Consider the following 23,167-nt stretch of genomic DNA (forward strand, 5'->3'; position numbering starts at 1 on the left):
TCAGGCCCAGAGCTCTATCTACCTTGCCATTTATTACAAGTTAGTAATCATAAAAATAACTTGGTATTGATAAAAAAAAATAAGAGCAGTCAGTGGAGGAAATTAAACAGTATTAGAATAACACACTTCTTTTAGGTCCCTACTAAGGCTAAGATTTGGGGATATAAAACTTCCTCCCCATGTAGACTAGTTAAAAATGCCAAGATAAAGGTTTTAGAGCAGGAAGGACCTTAGAGACTGTCTTTTCAATTTATAGAGGAGGAAACTGAAGCCCACGAGTAGTAATTTATTATTAGTCCAAGGTCATACAGTGAGTGAGTGACTAAGTGAGTGACAGATTGAACCCCAGGGCCTCTGACTTTAAATCTAGAATTCTTTTCCTGGAACCATGTTAGCCAAATGTCACAGTTCTACCTAGTATGTAAACACCCTCCAGCAGGATAGATCATAACCTGCCTATGGCTTTGGAGGTTACAAAATTTATGGATGGGAGAGGGATTTGTAAGTCAGCAAGAGACAGAAAGCACTATGAGAGATAAAAGTGGATAATTTTGATTACTTTAAAGTTTAAGTTTTGTACAAACTAAACGACTGTAGCCAAGATTAGAAGGAAAGCAAACAATTGGGGGGGGGGGGGGATGTATGGACAGTTTCTTGGACAGAGTTCTATATAAAATAAAGAAATCTGTCAAATGATCAAAAGATATGAACAGTTTTTGGATAAAGCTATAAAGTCATAAGAAAAAATGTTCTAAATCATTACTGATTAGAGAAATGCAAATCAAAACAACTCTGAGATATCTCATACCTATTATAAGGGCTTAAAATGGCAAATGTTGGAGAAGATATGAAAAACAGGGACATTAATACATTGTTAGTAGAGCTTTTAATTGATCCACCCATGCTGGAGAGCAATCTAGTATTATACCCAAAGAGTTCTAAAGCTTTGTATACCTTGTGATCCAGCAACATTACTATTAGATTTATTTGTTTTTTATTTATTTTATTTATATTATTTATTATAAGGGAGAAAGTTATATTATTTATTATAAGTTATTATAAGAGAGTTATATTGTTTCTTATAAGGGAGAAAGGAAAAGTACTTATAGGTTTTAAAGTATTTATAGCAGCTTTCTTTGTGGTGGCAAAGAAACAGAGGATGCCCATCAATTGGGGAATGGCTAAACAAGTTGTAGCATATGATTGTAATGGAATACTACTGCACTATAAGAAATGATGAGCTAGGGTAATGGAAAAAAATGGAAAAACTTAAAGAGAAATGAAAAGAAAAATGGGCAGAACCAAGAGAATGTCGTATACAGCAACAGAAATATTGTTTGAAGAATGACTTGTGTATGTTCATCTGAGAAAGAATTGATAAAAAGAAATAAATAAGGCAGTTTTACATGTATTATATATATTATATATATAATATATATATATATTACATGTAGTATATATACATATATTTATTTATATTGAACAAAATACATATTTATATTTATTTATTTCCTATATACAGATATATTTTATATACACACATTTTTGTCAAAAGATGCCTTCTCTAGTATGGGGAGTGGAGGGAGAAAGATAACCTGGGAAGTTTAATGTAGCAAATAAATGAATAAAACAAGCAGCAGAATCTCAAATTCAAACTCAAGTCTTTTAACTCCCAGTTCAGGGCTTTTCACCCCCCTAACCACCCGTACTTTCAGACTGACCTGCCATTTGGAAAATGGGCAGCAACTGGAGTGAATGCAATTTGGTGTCATCAGGGAAGACATAGGAAGACACGTCAGGAGTGAAACACCTGAAGGAGAACACAGAATCGACTCATTGCGGCACAATTTCCGCTTGCAAAATACCTCAAGGAGGGTATAATCAGAGGAGGGAGGGCCTTGTACCTGTACAGGATGGGCTGCACGCAGGAAGCACTTGCTTTTTCATCATTTAACCCTGTAGACTCCAAGGTAACGGAGGGGCCAGACTGTCTGCAGACCTCGCCCAGGAGCTCTGTGGGCTTCTGACAGATAACAAAATCCTCCGACTCAAGCTGGGTGGCTGGTACAGAATGAGCATCACCCTTTTCACCTGTAAAAATAAAATATGAAGACTGAAGAAGGGCAGAGAGCAGAGTCACATGAAAAGATGCTGGATGAACTGTGTGCAAAGTACTAAGGGTCCCAGGTGAGGTTCACAAAGCACTTTACATGAATTACACATGAGCAACTAAAGCTCTATTTAGTGACTTGCCTGGCTAAAAAAATACCAGAGGTGCACTGGTGTCTCTTGCCTCAAAGTCCCATGTTCTCTTCTTTTTTTTTAAACTCTTTTTTAAAAATACATATATTAATATAAATATATAAATTATAAACATATTATAAAGGGATGATCATTGTACTAGTAAAAAACAATGCTACTATTATTAATAATTGTCATAAATCTATAGCATTTTACATCATTCCAAATGCTTCTACATAAACTTAAAACTTCTTTATTCCCTCACCTTCCCCCCAATAAAGCTCTTAGGACATAGGTAGCACAAGTGGAATTACCACCAATGAGAAATTTTACAAGCAAACAATAAAATTAACCCAACAGCAGAAGGATTCATAGTAGATCTACAAATTCCCAGCCCACTTAATCCTAATGTAAACCTCAAAATTCCTTAGACTTATAAATGTTGGAAATTTCACCATTGGGATAATTTTTTTTTACTGATTTAGAAAAAAACATAACAAAGTTCATTTGGAATAACAAAAGATCAAGGATATCCAGGGAAATAATGAAAAAAAAACACAAATGATGGGGGTCTTGCAGTCCCAGACCTCAAACTATATTACAAAGCAGCAGTCATCAAAACAATTTGGTACTGGCTAAGAGACAGAAAGGAAGATCAGTGGAATAGACTGGGGGCAAGAGACCTCAGGAAGACAGTATACGATAAACCCAAAGATCCCAGCTTTTGGGACAAAAATCCACTATTCAATAAAAACTGCTGGGAAAATTGGAAGACAGTGTGGAAGAGATTAGGAATTGATCAACACCTCACACCCTACACCAAGATAAATTCAAAATGGGTGAGTGACTTGAACATAAAGAAGGAAACTATAAGAAAATTAGGCAAACACAGAATAGTATAATGTCAGACCTTTGGGAAGGGAAAGACTTTAAAACCAAGCAAAACATAGAAAGAATCACAAAATGTAAAATCAATAATTTCAACTACATCAAATTAAAAAGCTTTCGTACAAACAAAACAAATGTAACTAAAATCAGAAGGGAAACAACAAATTGGGAAAAATTCTTCATAGAAACCTCTGACAAAGGTTTAATTACTCAAATTTATAAAGAGCTAAATCAATTGTACAAAAATCCAAGCCATTCTCCAATAGATAAATAGGCAAGGGACATGGATAGGCAGTTCTCAGATAAAGAAATCAAAACTATTAATAAGCACATGAAGAAGTGTTCTAAATCTCTTATAATCAGAGAGATGCAAATCAAAACAACTCTGAGGTATCACCTCACACCTAGCAGATTGGCTAACATGATAGCAAAGGAAAGTAATGAATGCTGGAGGGGATGTGGCAAAGTAGGGACATTAATGCATTGCTGGTGGAGTTGTGAATTGATCCAACCATTCTGGAGGGCAATTTGGAACTATGCCCAAAGGGCGATAAAAGAATGTCTACCCTTTGACCCAGCCATAGCACTGCTGGGTCTGTACCCCAAAGAGATAATGGGGAAAAAGACTTGTACAAGAATATTCATAGCTGCGCTCTTTGTGGTAGCCAAAAATTGGAAAATGAGGGGATGCCCATCAATTGGGGAATGGCTGAATAAATTGTGGTATATGTTGGTGATGGAATACTATTGTGCTCAAAGCAATAATAAAGTGGAGGAATTCCATGGAGACTGGAACAACCTCCAGGAAGTGATGCAGAGCGAGAGGAGCAGAACCAGGAGAACATTGTACACAGAGACTGATACACTGTGGTATAATCGAACATAATGGACTTCTCCATTAGTGGCCATGTAATGTCCCTGAACAATCTGCAGGGATCTAGGAGAAAAAACACTATCCATAAGCAGAGGACAAACTGTGGGAGTAGAAACACCGAGGAAAAGCAACTGCCTGACTACAGCGGTTGAGGGGACATGACAGAGGAGAGACTCTAAACAAACACTCTAATGCAAATACTAACAACATGGCAATGGGTTAGAATCAAGAACACGTGATACCCAGTGGAATCACACATCGGCTATGGGGGGGTGGGGGGGAGGAAAAGAAAATGATCTTTGTCTTTAATGAATAATGCTTGGAAATGATCAAATAAAATATTATTTAAAAAAAAAAAAGACCAGTACTCCATCGACGAGGCCACGTTTCTTCTACTGGTCCATTCCATTAATAGGAGATTTTAAAAATAAAATGCATCAGCCCTGGTGGGCAATGGTACCCGCGGGTACCCCTCACAGACAGGAGACAGAGACGCCTTTATTAGGTGACCAAGTTTTGACTTTCCCCCCTCAAGCCAAATCCCACATTTACCAGCCTTGGCTGCCTGTCTGGCCAGGGTGTTCTTCGTCGGTGAGGAGGGGTCAATAGTCACTTCAGACTCCAGTCGTAGGATTAAGACTTCGAGATCCGTCGTTACCGCGACATATCCAGCACAAAATGAAATTTCCGCGGGGAGGATGTTCTCCATATGTATGATTAAAGAGCGTTCAAAGTCCAACATGGAGAACTCTTCATTTACAGCCTGCCATTTTAAACTAAATAGGACCAGTTTATTGAGGCAGCCAACGAGAAGATCTCCTTTCACAGGACAGCAGGAGATGCACAGCGGCGGCTCGGCCAGAGGAATCTCAATGATGGACATCTGGTCTTTGGAGGCTTCCCTGAAGCAGCCCTCCACTCGGTGACCCACCATGCGAATGCACACGCGAGAGTTTTCAGAGGTCCTGCTTCTCCAGTTCACGTAGGCCCGAAGGAAAATGGCTTTGTTTTTCTCCTCAATTGTCACTAAGTAGTCTCCTGGGGAGAAAAATAGCAGCAGCATTAGAACCTAAAATTTGGAAACACATTTGCTAACTATGAGCTAGGAAGGATCCGCGATCATAGCATCAAAGGGACTTGAAGTCAGAGGACCTGAGTTTGAATCCCGGGACTACCCTTCTCCATGTGATGAATAGAACCTAAAATTTGGAAACACATTTACTGAGGACAAGATAGGAAGGATTTGTGATATCATCAAAGGAACTCTGAAGGCTATTGGATTTTTCAGTCAAATGACTGGAGTCTCCATCATTCACCTGTATGATATAAGGGGCCTCAGTTTCTTCATTTGTAAATAATGGATTTAGATATAATTCAAAGGAAACAAATATTAGATGAACTCTAGGTCCCTCCTAGCCCTCAAAACATTATCTTGGTAATTGTCCTAGGTCTGTTCAGTGATTTGCCCAGGGTCATAGTAGCCTGTAAATACATATGAGGAGAAGGATATGAACCCACTTCATCCTAAATTCAAATAAGTACTCTATTCAATAAATTAAGTCAGACTCTACTATACATGTATGGAACAGCTACTAAAGGTAAGATACTGTGTTTGAGAGTGGAAGGAAGGGCATAAAACCCTTATCTTCTGAAGAAGAAAGGAACCATTATTGAATATGATTAGAAAAGAAACTAAATTAAAGAAGAAAATAAGAAAATAAATCATCACCTCAATTTAGGGGTCCTCGTTTTTTCTTCCTACCAGGCATTTTTATTTTATAAAATCACTGGCCTCAGACACTTTCTAGCTATGTGTCTTAACTCCCATGGCCTAGATCTTAGATCTTACCACTATTCTATCTTGAAGTCAATACACGGTATTGATTCTAAGACTTGAAGGTGAAGGGATCCAATTACAGAATGTTAGGAGTATAAATAATCTATAGTAAAGTATTCATGCAGTTTATCATTTTCAAACCTATTTGCTTTAGTTAATGCTGCTCTGGCACTGAATCCAGAGTTGAAACTACCATCCTCTGTCTTCTCTACCCTCAGGAGTTTTCTAGTACTTGTGTAACATATTAAAAGCAAGTGGAAAATCTGGCAAGAATCAAGGAAATCTCTATTTCAAAAGATCACGTCTTCATGGGAAACATAGATGAGAAATGAGATAAAGCTACAAGTCTTAAAAGAAAATTAGGAAAATGAAATAGAATTAAAAACTAAAGAAACATGGTTATTTATAGTAGCTTTGTTTTTTCCCACCAAATTTATAGACTGCATTTGAAAGACTGAAACTTTTCAAGCACCTAATATCAGTGAATCACCAGGAAATGGGTAGACTATCCATGTGACATGTTGCTTCTTAACCCAATGGTTTATTTAACTGACAACTTTCTTATCATTAACACTAAAAGGACCAGAATTTAGGAATATATCAAAGGACTTAGCTGAACTTTTATTTTTATTCATAAAACAACAAAAATAGAGTTACAATGAAAAAATTTATTTCAAAGTAAAATTATGTTTTTGCCTTGGTTAGAGCATTTGGTTTCTCTACTGTTAATGTAAGAATAACAACAATAAAAATAATAACTAGCATTTTCTAATGCTTTATGGTTTACAAAATGTGTATTATACACATACGTAAATATCACATGACCGAGTATTTGTCAGGATCAAACCTGGAATCAAAACAGGTAAAGCACTTGTAAGCCTCAGAGGATTATAGTGTTTATATATCACTGCCCTACAGGCACTCTAGGGTCCAGTTTGGTCAGCCTCTTTGCTGTTCCTCATATACCAGAACATTTATTTACATCTTTATACTTCCTAGTTTCCCTCAAGTTCAAGATGCCTCCAAGACTGGAATGGTTTCAAGGACTGCCCTCACTCCAAAATTTCCTTCCAGCAGATGTAGGAAATGCCTTTAAAAGACTAAGTCTTTTATTCTATAATTACAATAAAGTAAAATATGAAACTACTAAATGATTAAAATACCTCTGATTGACAAACTTATTCTTTGTGACGTATCATCAGCTAATCAATCAATAAAAATAAACAATAGTTAACACCTTTCCCAGTTTGATTGTGGGTGGTGATAAAAAAAAAAGCTGGAAAACCAGAGGATCCCTGAATTTCAGGGGAAGTTCTCACTCAAGGTCTCACCAAGGACAACAGAAGACAAAGTAAATGGCTTTAGCATCATATCGTTCCCTGTTCTGATAGCAGAAAATTTTAAAGTGCTGGTACCTGAAAATGGGAAAGGAGTTATAGAAAGGTACAACCAAGGGGCTTATCAGAAACAATGGGGGGGGGGGAAACCTGCGGGGAGGCTGGATAGCTCAGTGGATTGAGATCCAGGCCTAGAGACAGGAGGTCCTAGGTTCAAATCTGACCTCAGATACTTCCCAGCTGTGTGATCCTGGGCAAGTCACTTAACCCCCAATGCCTACTCCTCATCACTCTTCTGCCTTGGAACCAATACCCAGTATAGATTCCAAGACTGAAGGTGAGGGTTTTTTTGTTTGTTTTTTAAAGAAACAATGCCTTGAAGCTAACAGAAGTCAACCAACAAAGCTCTATGCAGTCCAAGGCTCTTTATTTTTCAAATACAGATGACTGAAGCAGGAAGGAATTTAGTTCCCATTCATCAAGCCATCTCCATACTCAGTTTTTTCCTACTACCCTGAAAAAAAAAAGTAAAGAGAAAAGTTTCTTCATTTCTCTGGGTGTGTGAATTAAAGAGGCAGCCTGATGTAATGTAGAGAGAGCTGGATTTGAAGCTAAGACCCAAGTTTAAAAGCCCTGGCCCTTACCCTATCCTAGCTGTTTGACCAGGGCAAACCACTTTTCTTATCTCTGGACATTCTCTGAAGTTTGCAGAGAAGGTGCTTACCTGAATTAGTAATTTCCTCACCTGGGAGATTTTATATAGTAATCCAATACCGTATTGTATTGTATTGTATTGTATATATGTGTGTGTGTGAAAAACTCTTCTTTGAGTGGCAGAATCAGTTAAAAGTAGATGGCAAGCCAGCACAATTCCTAGCTACTCTTATAGATTCAATCAAAGGTATAAAATGGGGGGTGGGGGTTGGGGGGGGGGGGAGACATGATACTTAATTAGAATGGAAGGAGTGAATTCCAGCTAGTGGATGGAATGAAATGACTACTGGAAATGGATAAAGAAAATCAGTCTCCATATTCCAACAGCTGACCTGTCTAGGGGAAGAGTAATCCTAGTGAAGTCCCTGTTCCCCTATTGCTCCCTGACTAGATGAAGACCTCTTTGCTTCCCACCTTTGATGGCAAGAATGTCCTCTGAACTTCAGTACTTGGATGTAGCATCTGCATCCAGAAAAGACAAATCAAACACTGAGGGAACAGTGAGGAGCTCTACCTCCCCTCAGAGGAGACCACAAAGGAGGAACAGGTCTTCCACCCAGAAGCAGCAGTGCTCCACCCTTTGTCCCACCTGTAGATCCTACCCACTGGAGCCCCATCCTCTTTATTTGTTCCAAATAGGCAACCACACCATGCTGAAATCCAACCCACAGATTAGACGTGGGGCCATTTTTATGAGATTCAACTAAACTTACATGAGGAAACAATCCCTTACAGTCACACCTAGAACCCTGAAGGAAAAAATAGTCAACTTGAGTACTCCTGAGGTCTCAATAGGCCAATGGAAGTGAGAGGAGAAGCCCCAGAAGAATATATTGTAGATACACATATTTTCCCCCTGTTTTGTAATTAGGAAGATGTAGGAGCTATACCTTAACCTCGATGAATATTCTTGACCAGATGCATGCACTGGTAGAGATGAGACAACTCTAGATGCTATTTTGGAAGAGATATCAAAATAAGAGGAAGTCTGGAAGGCTTACCCCGACAAGTCCTTGGCTGGCTTTAATGAAGGAGGGAGGAGCAGTATGAGTCAAGTGTACAAGAAAGGATGACAGGAATACATAGAATCTCTCACCTTACATAGTATTCACGTAACAGAATCGAAACCTTCCTTCTAGATGAGGGTCTTAACATTTTTTTAAAAAATCTGTCACAGTATGGCAGGAATACAGAGAATCTCTCACCTTATATAGTATTCACATAATAGAATTGAAACCTTCCTTCTAAATGAGGGTCTTAACATTTTTTTAAAAAATCTGTCACAGGATGGCAGGAATACATAGAATCTCTCACCTTACATAGTATTCACGTAACAGATTTGAAACCTTCCTTCTAGATGAGGGTCTTAACATTTTTTTAAATCTGTCACAGACCCCTGTAGCAGTCTGGTGATGCCTATGGATCCCTTGTCAGAAGAAGGAATGCAGTAAAAGACAAAGGATTAAAAAAGAGACTAGTCACATCAAAATTTTCATCTAAATTCATGAACCAACTGAATTCTATCCCTCCTTGGAGAGGGAACCCTTAGGAATCTCAGTAAATCTAGAAGAATATGCTGTGGGCATCAGACACAATCCAAAATGATGGGAGAAAATGTCTAATACCTGCATTATTCCTCCTACTCATTTTAGCTCTACAGTAATACCCCAAAGGGGATAAATAACAGGAGCTTTAATCCTCACCTCTATGTTTAGAGACTTGGCTGGATAGAGGCAGCACTGAATAGAGGAAAGTGGCTTTCATGGCTTTGGCTACAAACAGGGAAGTCTTTGAGTTTTAACTGTTTTTTTTTTGGGGGGGGGGGTGCCATAGACAAGATATAACTAAATGAAAAGATCATGGCACCTGGTCTGTAAGCAGCATTAATCATACTTCAGTAACTAATGGTCTGTGAGGGCTGAAAAGGGCCCAAGAGATCAGAGGTAGTCCAAGGTGGTCATTTACAAAAGAAGCCAGAGTTTCAGGAAGATGAAATGACCTTCAGAAGGGGTCAAGATGGTTAAAGGGGAACCAGCCCTGATATCCAATCCTGCTGAGGCCCCAAAATGAGACCTCTTTCCTTCATTCCACTACTCTACGTCTCAGAGACACTCTGCCCTGGAATGCTTCTGTCAACTCAATCATCATTTTGAGGAGCTCTCTAAGGCTAAAGGTAGCCAGGCTGCTGTAGATTTTTCTTGTAATAGGTGTCATCTTTTTGGCCATGTGAATAAATTACTTGTCAATTTAGTTGATTGGTTATTGGATTTTTGTCTCTTTTCCTTTTCAAACTCTTGCCTTCCCTCTAATACTACATTTTGGTTCTAAGGCATAAGAGTGGTAGGGGCTGGGCAATGGGGGTTAAGTGACTTGTCCAGGGTCACACAGATAGGACGCATCTGAGGGCACATCTGAACCCAGAACCTCCACTGAGCCCCGCTAGCTGCCCCCTGGCTCCTTTCTTAAACACTTAAGTGCAAGGCAGGAGAGACTGAAAGGGAGAACGAGTTCCCTGCAAGGATGGGGAGAAGCACCTGTTCACAATAAACACAAAATAGATACGAAGTGATTAAGGGGGTGGGTGGAGAGGTCGGGGAAGGCTCTGGCATGGGGAGGACCCTTGACGGAGCCTTGAAGACACTAAATTCTGTAGGCAAACGGGCACATCAGAAAGCGGGTGGGGGTTCCCAAGTGACCACCGCCGAAGCCCCTTCCTGGAGCACGGGTGGGTGGGAAGTGAGGCTGAAGAAGGCGTGTGCATGCCCGCACTCATGCCCGCATCCGTGGTAGCACGGCAGCAGCTCCAGTGTTAGGAACTTTTTGCAAGGCGGACCCAGCCTGGGCAGGAGAACAGAGGGTCTGGAAAGCCCCGGGGAGTACACACAGGTTTCCGGCTCCTCCACAGGAGGGGGCTGGGCTGCACTGGCTCCGAGGTGTCTCCCGTGGGGAGAGCCTGGGCGGAAAGGTGCACGCAGGTGCGGCGGCCGCGCTCCACCCCTACCCCCACAACCCCACCCCCGACTTACCGGGCTCACTATAGCTCAAGCGCAGCACCCGGCCCAGAGTAGAAAAGCAGCAGCGGGGCCGGCACGGCTCGGGAGCCCGCGCCTCCACTGAAAATGCCTCCACTTTGCAGCCCGCTGCCACGAAGAGAGCATCCTGCCCTCCACAGCACACGCGCTCGGGCTCCTGCTGGCACCGCACCACCTGCTGCGAGCCAAATGGGTGCAGGTTGTATAACTGCACCATGGCTGCGGGCCCGCCGCAGCACCCCGCTGACCCAGCGCCAGCTGGGGGACGAGGAGGAGGGGCGGGGACGAGGGCCCACTTCCGCGAGTACCACGAACCGCATCACGTGAGCCGGCAGAGGCAGAACACACCCCCTTCTTTAAAGAGACCGCGCGTGGAGCGCGGACAGGACCCGAGCTCGGTGGCATCCTCTGTGGATCTTGTCCAGTGGCCAACGAAGGAGCTCTAGATAGAGACTGATCTTTCTGTCTATTGTCCGGTTTTGCGTGTGCAATGCTTAACAAGAGCGGGAGCCTTCTGTCCCTTGCTTTCCCATCTAGGTACTTGCATATGTGTGTGCGCGCGTGTGTTCGTGCAAAGCTTAACTAGATAGAAATGGAGCCCTCTCTGTCCATTGTCCCGTCTGAGCCCTTCACGTCTGTGTGTGTAGGTGTGCGCGCGCGTGGGCAAGGCTTAGTTTGATATAGATGGAGCCCTCTGTCCATTGTCCCAACCAAACCCCTGCATATTATGTGTGTATTCTTGGGCTCGTGCTCGCGTTTCTGCAAAGCTCAACTTGAGAGAGACAGAGTACTCTTTCCATTGTCCCATTTAGATCCCTGCATACATGTATGCACACGTGTGTATATGTAGAGATATATCCCTTTATTCACTGACCATCTTGCTCCCTGCATACAGGTATATGTATGTTTTTATATTTTCAACGATTATAGATACAGTTCTAGATATATGGTGCTTCAAAGTTTGCCAAAGGTTTTATTATTACATTTATTATATATGATTTCATTTGATCCCTACAGTAACCGCATGAGGTGGGTGCTATTTTTTTTTTGCAGATGAAGAAACTTATTCACTTAAGATTTATGCTATATATGTACCGATATATTTTATGTCTAAATATATTTTGCATGCCTATATATTGTATTTCTATCTACATATTTTATATGAACCTATATATTTTATGTTTATATTGTGTGTACCTATATTTTATGTGTATCTATATATGATGTGTACCTATATATTTTACATGTATCTACAAATATATTTAATATGTATCTATTTTATTTGTATCTATATATTTTGTGTACCTATATATCTTATGTGTATTTTATAAGTACCTATAAATTGTAATATGTATCTATATATAGTTATATGTATCTTGTAGTTTTATATGCACCTATATATTTTATATGTCTATACATGTATTTTAATATGTACCTATGTTTTATTTGTATCTATGTTTCATATATCTATATATTTATATATATTTATATTTTATATGTACCTATATATTTTCTGTATCTATACATATATTTTAATATGTACCTATATGTTTATTTGTATCCATATATTTTGTGTACCTATATATTTTATATGTATTTTATAAGTACCTATAATTTTTAATATGTATCTATACAGTTATATGTATCTTGTAGTTTTATATGCACTTATATATTTTATGTCTATACATATATTTTAATATGTACCTATGTTTTATTTGTATCTATATGTTTCATATGCCTATATATTTATATATACTTATATTTTATAAGTACCTATATATTTTCATAGGTACCTATTGTCTCTCCCATTAGAATGTAAAATCATTGCAACAAGGGATTGTTTCATTCTTCATACTGTTTTCCCTAGCACCTAGCACATAGTGGGTGCTTAATAAAGATTTGTTAATTCGTTCTTATACATAAAGCATAGCATTTACTAGAGGGTTAGGCATTTGGCTGGGATTCTCCACCCATCCTCCCAAACTCTTCCAGAGAATGGGATTTTATGCATGATCACCCTTTCCTTCTCTCCTGACTTGAGCATGCAGAACTAAGAAACAGGCAAGTGGCCCCCTGCCTAGATTTGCCCTACTTAAAAACCAGAAGCCTCCCACTCACATTATTCATAAGGCTGAGGACTTTTAAGTACAATTGAGTCAAAACCACTAAGTACTCAGTCAGGATCTCCCAGCTATTGTCTGAGGTGGCATACAAGCCCTGGACTTCCTAGAAGTAAGAGTATGAAGTCAGGAAGCTGAGTTCAAATTTGACCTCTGACATTTAATAGTTATCAGAATCTACCTTTTGGCTCAGTTTCTGCAACTGGGAAACGGACGCAATTTATATGTTGTTATATTATATATTATAAGGGGCATAGTAATAGTAAGCACCAATATGCCAGGAGTGTTGTGAAATCAAATGATCTATTTGTAAAGCTGTTAGCATAGTGCCTGGCACATGGTAGGTGCTTAAAAAGCATTTGTTTTCTTCCTTTTTTCCTGGTCCTACACCCATCCAAAGTACCTCTTAAAGCAGCCCTTCCTACCCCACCTCACCACATAAACCCCCGCATTTATGCTATGCTGGGGTAACGTCACACACACACAAACGTTCAGAAAAGCTGCGGGCACCTTGATCAAATTAGACTCCCCTGTCATCAGTCTTGATGTCTGGAAGACAGACTTGTCTCCATCCTACTACGGGGACCTGGGGACGCCAGAGATAGGCATCTGTCTTTCCTTGAGCCATCACCTAGAAGGATGCATGGGAATGGGGAATTATAGCTAATTCCTAGAATCAACTAGACATCTGCATTGCCACTCAGGGTTGGGGCTAAATCACAGCTCCCCAGGTCAGTGTTCTCTGTGGCTGACCCAATACCCCAAAGTAGAAGAAGTGTGTGTGGCACGTTCCCTTCTGCCACTCTTCCCCACGCTCCGATTCGAGGATGAAAGACCACAACATTCTGAGGACCTCCCAGAAGTGCCCTGGGGGTTTCTGTCTCCTCACTGTTAGAGTTTACCCTGTCATCCCTTCAACCAGGGTAGCTTGACCTGCCATTTGCCCCAGGTACAAAAAAGAGGAATATGTCTACTACAGACAAATCTTTCTTTTTAAAACAATTTTAAAATTTTCATTTATGTCCTTTGTTTTTGTATCACCATCCATTTCTACTATGTCCTTGCCCTCCACGGGACCCAAAGTCAGAAGAATTAAGTTTTAATCTGGTCTGAGGCATTTCTTAGCTGTATGACCTTGCACAAGTCACTTAATGGTCAGCTGCCTCCGTTTCCTCATCTGTAAAATGGGGTTGATTATGGCACCTACTTCCCAGGGTTGTGAATATAAAATGAGTCAATATTCGTAAAGTGCTTTGCAAACTTTAAAGTGCTATGTCAATATTAGTTATTATTATTACCTAGTGTGGCATGCAATAACAGGCCACAAAGGTTCAAGCTTGCAAGCATATAGATTTATTAAGCGATGCATGCCAATTGCACAATAAATGAGCTCCAGATCTCCTTAGCTTAGGACTGGACCCAGAATACAGGGGAATGCAGATTTTTGTGCATTAAATACAGTCAAATAAGGCCAATTAATGAAAACAAGTCACCAGAACACAAAATTAGATCTGATTTTTTAAAAATATAAATTTATTTGTTTGTTTGTTACATTAAAATACCTCTCTCCCTCCCTTTCCTATATTAGAGAAGGCATCATTTGACAAAAATATATATGTATATGCATATATATCTTTATTTAATTGGCTTGCTTGTTTCTATTCGTCAGTTCTTTTTCTGGAGATAACATACACGCCATTCTTCAAACAATATTTCTATTGCTGTATATCATGTTCTCTTGGTTCTGCTCATTTCACTTTACATAAATTCATATAGGTGTTTCCATTTTATTCCAAAATTAACCTGTTTATCATTTTTTACAGTGCAGTAGTATTCCATCACAATCAAGTGATATCACTTGCTTAGCCATTCCTCAATTAATGAGTATCCTTCTCAATTTCCAGTTCTTTGCTACAACAATGAGAGCCCCTATAAAGGTTCTCTTCTTTTTTCTCTAATCACCTTAGCAAATAAATCTAATAGTAGTATTGTAGGATCAAAGATATACACGGTTTTGTAAGTCTTTGGGCATAATTTTAGATTGCTCTCCCAATGGCTGGATCAGTTCACAGTTCCACCAACAATGTTTTGGTGTCCCCATTTTTCTACATCCCCCTCCAAAATCTATCATTTTGTCTTTTTATCATTTTAGCCAATCCGATAGGTGTGAGATGATATACCAGAGTCATTTTGACTTGCATTTCTTCAATCAATAATGATTTAGAGCATTTTTCATATGGTTAAATAGAACTTTTCATTGATTTTTTTTGTTTTAATATCACCATCAATTTCTACTGGACCCCAAATCAGGAAAACTAAGTTTAAAATCTGACCTAAGACATTTCTTAGCCATATGACCTTGCACAAGTCACTTCATGGTTATCTGTCTTCATCTAAAAACTGTCCATATCTTTTGACATTTCATCATTTGGGGAATGGCTCATATTCTTATAAATTTAATCAGTGTAATAGAACAGATATACAACAACCAATAGTAAAATATTATAGTAAACTTGTGTTTGATGAAATTAAAGAACCAAATTTTGGATATAAGAATTCACTTTCTGGTAAAAATTATTGGGAAAATTAGAAGAAAGTACATATGGACCAGTATCTTACACCATTTACCAAGATAAGATCAAAATGGGCATATGATCTAGACTTAAAGGGAGATATTATAAGCAAATTTGAAGAACAGGGAATATATTATCTATAAGACTTATGGATAAGAGAACAATTCATGAATAAACCAGAGATAGTATTGTGAGGTATAAAATGGATGATTTTGAATACATTAAAAAGGGTTTGTACAAAGAAAACTAACATAGTCAAGATTAGAAAGAAAGCAGGACAGTGGGGGGAAAGGTTTCTAGTTAGTTTTCCAGATAAATGTCTCATATCTAAGATATATAGGGAATTTTGTCAAATTTGACTTTTAATTGGAGAGAAAATAAGGGAATTTTCAAGTTGGAAATGGAGGGAATGAATAGGTACAGTTCCCTGAAATAAAAAAAAAATGTCCCACTCTTTCAAGTATCTATAAACAACCAAATGAGCATGGAAACAATAACTGATTGATCAAGACAGGGTCAACTTTCAGAAAAGATGTATGGGTTGTTTAAGATATATAATCATGAGAAAACTCCTTGCATCAATCTTTGGACCTGCCTTTCTGGTCAACATAACCTCACTTTTTGGTTAGCTTCCCAGTCACACAACACTAAGTCCAAACAATGTAATGAAATTTTCTCATGATTCCCACAATTGAATAAAGATTTTTTCACAAGACAGAAATTGGACTAGACTCATAATTGAATAGAAAAGGAACTGAGCCAGATCCAGAATTGACTCACAAGGTAGATTCAGTGTGGTTCCCTCAGTTCCCATCACCACTTGCTGTTCTAATCCCTTCACTAGAGAGATATCTCCTACTCATTAAGTCTTATCATATATACTGTGTGTCACCTCCCCTGGACCCTTCTTCAACAACTAATTCATAGCTCCAACAGAGTTTATCTTTCAACTGTCCCATCAGCAATGACATTCCCATCTTTTGTCTTTTTTTTCTCCTCAATTTTCTGGATGTAAGGTGAAACCTTGGAGTTGAGTTGATATGCATTTCTTTTTATTGTGAGTTGGAACAATTTTTCATAGTTATTTTATTTTTTATTTATTATTTTATTTTATAATTATATTATTTTATATATTATTAGCAAGTAATTATTATAAATATTATAAGCAAGTAATATCACATAATTGTGATGGACTTCTAGTGCACTGTAAAAAAGGATAAACAGGATAATTTTGGAATAACATGGAAACACCTATATGAATTTATGTAAAGTGAAATGAGCAGAACCAAGAGAACATGATATACAGCAATAGAAATATTGTTTGAAGAATGACGTGTATATCTATCTCCAGAAAACAAACTGACAAATAGAAACAAGCAAGCCAATTAAATAATTATAATTATTTTATAGTTATTAAAAATTTCCAATTCTTCCTTTAGAAATTCTCTGTTCCTATCTTTTGACCACAGATTTGGGAATCCAGGCACCTTTCATCAACTAGACCAGATGAAATCCATGAAGGCTTAGAGATCCATTCAGTTCTTTCTGTACATGTGTGTATGTGTGGTGGAGGTGAGGAAAGAATAACTGTTAGGGAGGGGTCTGGAGATTGATTTTTGCATTCTGTCCAGATAGAATGGATTCTACAGCCCCTAGACTTGAAGCCAAAAAGACCTGAATTCAAATCTTGCCTCAGACACTAGCCAAGTGATCCTGGGAAAGGCATTTGACACTCTGCCTCAGTTTCCTCATCTGTAAAATAGGAAAACAATAGCCCTGACCAACCAGGGTCATTATGAACATCAAATAAAATTATATATGGAAAGAATTTTTTTTAATTAAAGAACCAAATAAATGTTAGCTATCTTTTAAAAATTAATTATTTATTTGTTGCATTAAACTTCCAAGATATCTCCCATCCTCCCTCCCCTCTCCACACTACAGAAGGCATCATTTTACAAAAAGATAGCTTTTTTATTTTGCCAGGAATTGCACAGAAACATGGGATTTCAGAGTTGGAAGGGACTTTGATGGCCATACAATCCAACCAAAAATGGCTGGAAGAGGATTATCACACAGGTCCTACGTATTTCCAAAAGACCTAATTAGGAGCAATAGTTGGAAGTTATAGAAAGGCAGAATTTAGCTGAGTATAAGAAAGAATATTTTAACAATTCAACCTGATCCAAAATGCCTAGTGAGATAGCGAGCTTCTCAATGCTGGAAGACTTCAAGGATATGCCGGATTCCCAGCATATTATATGGCATGTTGAGGAAGAGATTCCTTTATTGGGTAGGTTGGACTAGACAGTTTCCATGGGCCATTATAACTCTATGACTTTCTGATTCAATTCTGTGACCACATGGAAATACTAGCAGTGTCCATGCCATAAGACTGATGGACATGAATCAATATTGCCCAAAACATGGCACCAAAGCAAAGCATCATTCTACTCCATCCCATTCCCCTTATATCTTTTTGGTTAGGGATGCAATGGAGTCATGAAAAAGATAGCTCTCTGGGAAAGTAGGTGACTCAGTGGATACAAAGCCAGACCTGGAGATGAAAGGTCCTGGGTTCAAATGTAGTCTCAGACACTTTCTAGATGTGTGACCCTGGGCCAGTCACTTAACCCCCATTGCCTAGACCTTACCACTCTTCTGCCTTAGAACCAATACTTAGTACCAATTCTAAGAGATAAATTAAAAAAAATATCTCTGACTTTCTGTGGGGATGAATGAGTTAAAAAGTAACCAGTAATGGACCTTTTCCTAGCCATAGCTCTGGAGAATTCAATGCTATATGCTGTAAAGATGAAACAAAGAAATTGAGCATATTTATTAGCCTTATTTTATATTACATTTTTTGCTTCCAGTTGAATACTCTATGCATGCATATGATTACTAATTAATCATTTTGATAATATTATCATGAGATTATGATGATTTCCCATCCCATCCCAATAATATTACAATGGAAAAAAGAGACTAAGAAGAATAGGGAATCTAAGGATGGTTCCAATATGCCACTGCCAAATGTTACCATGTAAGCAATCATGTACTTCATTCAATTTTCTGCCTGTTCAAATCCTATTTGGCCTCCAAGGTCCCATCCAATTTCCACTTTTTCCTTAAAGCTTCCCCCTGACAATTGCAGTCCCAAATGTTGTCCTTTCCGATGAGCAATGGCACTTTTTCATACCAAACATTTTGACACGAAGTTAAAGATTTGATTGTTCCCTCTCTTGAAGTCTATGGCACCAATATTTTCCCTGTCACCTAGGCTTGGATCAGCCTTAACTCCTCTAAATTCAGTCACTCACCAGCTGCTTTCATGCCTTTCTATGAAGACTCTCCTAGGTTCATTGCTTCTTCTCTCTGCCCACTACCAATATAGTCCTAGTTCTGGATCTCATCACTCCAGTCATCGTAGTCTAGGATCTCACCTTGCCTCTGGATTTTGATAACCTCCTAATTGGATTTCCAGTGTCTTCCCTGTCCTTCACACTGCCTTATCAGACTAATACACTTAAAATACTGCTTTGATCACCTTGCTCCTCAATTTAAAAACCTCCTAGATGATCCCAGCTTGCTCCAAAAGGAAAAGGCATTCAAACCCTTGGAGACATTCCTAAATTCTGACCTTTGAGAGATGATTCCGGATACCTAGCCTATTTTTTTAAACTTACAAATAAGATTTCATATTTTAAATGTACATGTCATCAAAGTACTTGTGGAATTACCCAACCCTCACTCCACAAATGAGTCAAACAAAGAAGAATAAGGTGTAGCAACTCTCCAAAGTTTGGAAATTACTACTTTTATTACCTACTTTTAACACACACACACACACACACACACACACACACACACACACACACTTTGCATTTCTTTAGAGTAAGAGAAGAAAACTACATAAGGATATTGTTCAGTCATGTCCAACTCGTCTTGTCCCTATTTGGAGTTTTCTTGGCAAAGATACTGGAGTGGTTTGCCAGTTCCTTCTTCAGCAGATCCAGTGGATTCTTTTGTCAGGCAATCAGAGGTTAAGTGACTTACTTGCCTAGAGTCACACAGTCAGTATCTGAGGTCACATTTGAAATCTGGTATTCCTGACTCCAGAGACACTAGGCATTTTACCACCTAGCCACCCAGGGTGAGAGTAAGGAAAGCTAATTTCCATGAAAGTAATATTAGTCAGGGAAGTGTGTGAGAAGGTGAGAGCAAAGGCAAAGGTTGAGCAACAAAGATATTCAAACTTATTCTGAGGGAGTACAGAAGGAAATTCAGAAGAGGATACAGATTGGGCAATATTGGCACTTCATATTAAATTTGACATACACTTTTAAAAATCAAACACCTGGTAGAGAATCAGTATTTCATACATAGTATATAATCCTATTTTTTCTCTTCTGTGTACATTCTGTTTGTCAAATTGACAATAAAACTATTTTTTTAAGTTCTCAATACATTTTTTCCAATTTTATTTATTTAATTAACTAATTTTGAATATTTTTTCATGGTTATGTGTTTCATGTTCTTTCCCTTCCCTCCATCCTCTACCCTCCCAGAGCCGATGAGCAATTCCACTGGGTTTTACTTGTATCATTGGTCCAAACCTATTTCCATATTACTAATATTTGCAATAGAGTGATCAATTAAAGTCAACATACCCAATCATATACCCATCAAACCATGTGATCAATCATGTGTTTTTCTTCTGCGTTTCTACTCCCACAGTTCTTCCTCTGGGTGTGGATAGCATCTTTCTCATAAGTCCCTCAGAATTGTCCTGGATCATTGCATTGCTGCTAGTAGAGAAGTCCATTACATTCAATTGTTCCACAGTGTATCAGTCTCTGTGTATAATGTTCTCCTGGTCCTGCTCTTTCACTCTGCATCACTTCCAGGAAGTCGTTTCAGTTCACATGGAATAGCTCCAGTTCATTATTCCGCTTAGCACAATAGTATTCCATCACCAACATATACCATAATTTGTTCAGCCATTCCCCAATTGATGCTGTCCCCATTTTCCAGTTTTTTGCCATTTTGAAGAGGGCAGCTATAAATATTTTTGTGCATTTATTTTCCCTATTATCTCTTTGGGGTACAAACCCAGCAGCGGTATGGCTGGATCAAAGGCCAGGCATTCTTTTAAAGCCCTTTGGACATAATTCCAGATTGCCTTCCAGAATGTCAACACATTTAAAAAAAAAAAATTCATCCTGCAATTCTGAAGGACTTATGACAAAGAAGGCTCTCCACCTCCAGAGAAAAACTATTGGAGCCAGATGCAGATCAAAGCATGCAATTTTTCACTTTATTTATGTTTTCATTTAGGGGTTTTGGTTTTACATGAATATTCTCTTACAACAATAACCAATATTGAATTCTATTTTGCATGATAATATATGTATAACCTTGATCAAATTGCTTACTATCTCCAGGAGGGGGAGAGAAGGAAGGGAGGGAGACAATTTGTTTCTTATAATTTCTGAAAAAGTCATGTTGAAAATTGTTATTACATGTCATTGGGAAAATAAAATATCTTAGAAAAAAGATTTGTCGTGGACTTTTAAGTCATGATTAAGTATATTATAAGTCAGTTTGGAGAGTGGGGCAGTTATTAGGTCACAGATTTGGAGGTGAGAAGAACCAACTCCCTCATTTTGCAAACTGAGAAACTGAGAATCAGAGATAGAGCAACTTATCTTATCTCACAAAAGTAGTAAATGGCTAAGGCAGGATTGGAATACCAGTCCTCTGACTAAAAACACAACTTTCTTTTCAATGGGCCTTTGTTCTAGTCCCTTCTAAAAATAACAAATGTGGTTTAAAAAAATTCTTGTTTTTAAAAAGCTGTTTCTTTCTATATATTTGTTAAGTCAAATATCAAGCACATGGCAAAAGGGATCAATTTTAAAATATATGATTAGATGTGTTCACAATATATTTTAGTAATCTTCCAATTTGCAAAAGATTTTGCTTTAAGAATAAAATTATTTTTTATCATTTGTTTCTGAGCCAGATCTCTAAACATGGAGACAGAAGAGATCTCTGATGAAAATGTTACTGCGCTAGATACTTCAAAGGCATCTTTGTCATGTAGTTATCATATGATAACTTCAAATATTCCACCCCAGACTGGCGAGCAGGATAAATCTGAAACCCTGTTAGGGCCAAAGCTTCAAAGAAAGAGTATGGGGAGAGCTCCATTACCATTTGGAAAATATTTATTTAGAAGTATCCCTAATCTGTACTGCTTCAACGGTTCCTTAAAGATTGAGACTATATGTAGGGATTTTTTTTTTTGCTCTGTTTTTGAATCATCCTGAAAGTTAACACAATAATTAGGCATAGTTAATAAAATACTATGTACACACAGTATCATTTTTCAGCTGTGTCTGATTCTTCATGACCCCCTTTTTGAGGTTTTCTTGGCAAAGATACTGGAGTGGTTTGCCATTTTTTTCTTCAGTTTATTTTTTTACAGTGAAGAAAGCAAGATAAAAAAAGCAAAAAAAAAAAGGGGGGGGGAGGCTAAGTGACTTAACCAGCTTCACACAACCAGCACAACTAGTAAGTGTCTGAAGCCAAATTTAAACTCAGATCTTCCTGATTCCAGGGCCTGTGCTCTATCCATGATTCCGTCTAGTGCTAAATACTTATCTACTTAATGATAGATAAGCAGGCTTAGAAGTAATTTCCATTTGGGCCTAGAGGTTTGGAACATTGAAAGAATGTCCTTTTCCTCCTCATTCTAGCTCTTGATGACCTAATCAGCTAGGGGCTTTTATGAGACCATACATTTAGAACAGGAAGGAACTTTGGATACCATCCACCACAGTCCCATCCAAATGAGGAACCGAGGCCCCAAAAAGGGAAGTGACATCAAAAAGAAAAGAAGGAGTAAGTAGTAGAAGTGGGATTTGACGCCAAGTTCTCAGGGCTCTTTCCATGGTATCACTCTGCTTCCCTACTATCATTTCTCAGCAGATAATTCCTAGATTCATACATTCTGATCTCCTTTCTCCCCAGCTCCATTCTCACACCTCCAGCCCTGTGCTTGACACCTCTACCTGGAGGTCCTATCTCCTATCTCAAACTCCATGTCATCATGTTTCCTCTTAAACCCATCCCTCCTCCTAACTTCCCCATTTCTACAAAAGATACTGCCATTCTTCTAGTCATACCCCATTTCTTAGGAATTTGTCCTTGTTTCTCTTTCATCTCCTTATTCAGCCACTTGTTGCTCCTTTTTTTTAACATAGCTCACATCTCTCCCCTTTTCTCTACTCAAATTACAGTCATCCCAGTTCAGACTCTCAACATCTCCCCCTTGGATTATTAAATCCAGGCTTCTAATTGGACTTCCTGCATCCTGTCTCTCCCATCCTCAATTCACCTTCCCTACATGCCAAATTGGAATCCCTAAAGGACTAGTCTGCCCACATCATTCCCACGCTCAAAAAACAGGGACATGATAGGCACAATGTGGGATGGTAGAGCAAAAGTCTGGAAGAACTGAGTTCAAATTTAACCTCAGGCACC

At 38.5% G+C, this 23,167-nt stretch overlaps 2 protein-coding genes across 6 annotated transcripts in view; one reads left to right on the forward strand and one right to left on the reverse strand.

Annotated features, from left to right (window-relative positions):
* HPS3 (HPS3 biogenesis of lysosomal organelles complex 2 subunit 1) overlaps positions 1-23,167 on the reverse strand; it is a 66,401-nt gene that overhangs the window by 34,063 nt on the left and 9,171 nt on the right. For 2 of the 5 annotated variants that reach the window (XM_056808295.1, XM_016425240.2), the window contains exons 1-4: positions 10,918-11,225; positions 4,556-5,041; positions 1,905-2,091; positions 1,722-1,810 (exon numbers count right to left, since the gene is read on the reverse strand). In XM_056808295.1, coding sequence (XP_056664273.1) covers positions 1,722-1,810; positions 1,905-2,091; positions 4,556-5,041; positions 10,918-11,140 — 985 coding nt within the window. In that variant the 5' untranslated portion in view covers positions 11,141-11,225. Of the gene's footprint in view, positions 1-1,721; positions 1,811-1,904; positions 2,092-4,555; positions 5,042-10,917; positions 11,229-23,167 lie in introns of those variants that run through there. The other 3 variants (XM_007502058.3, XM_056808296.1, XM_056808297.1) reach the window with 3 other exon arrangements.
* The window catches only part of HLTF (helicase like transcription factor), a 45,052-nt gene continuing 44,332 nt past the window's right edge, over positions 22,448-23,167 (forward strand). Inside the window, exon 1 of the mRNA XM_007502062.2 lies at positions 22,448-22,525. The gene's annotated coding sequence lies outside the window, so the exon portion shown is untranslated. The remainder of the gene's footprint in view (positions 22,526-23,167) is intronic.

Source organism: Monodelphis domestica, chromosome 8 (genome assembly GCF_027887165.1).
Source record: "Monodelphis domestica isolate mMonDom1 chromosome 8, mMonDom1.pri, whole genome shotgun sequence".
In the NCBI taxonomy this organism is placed as follows: domain Eukaryota; kingdom Metazoa; phylum Chordata; class Mammalia; order Didelphimorphia; family Didelphidae; genus Monodelphis; species Monodelphis domestica.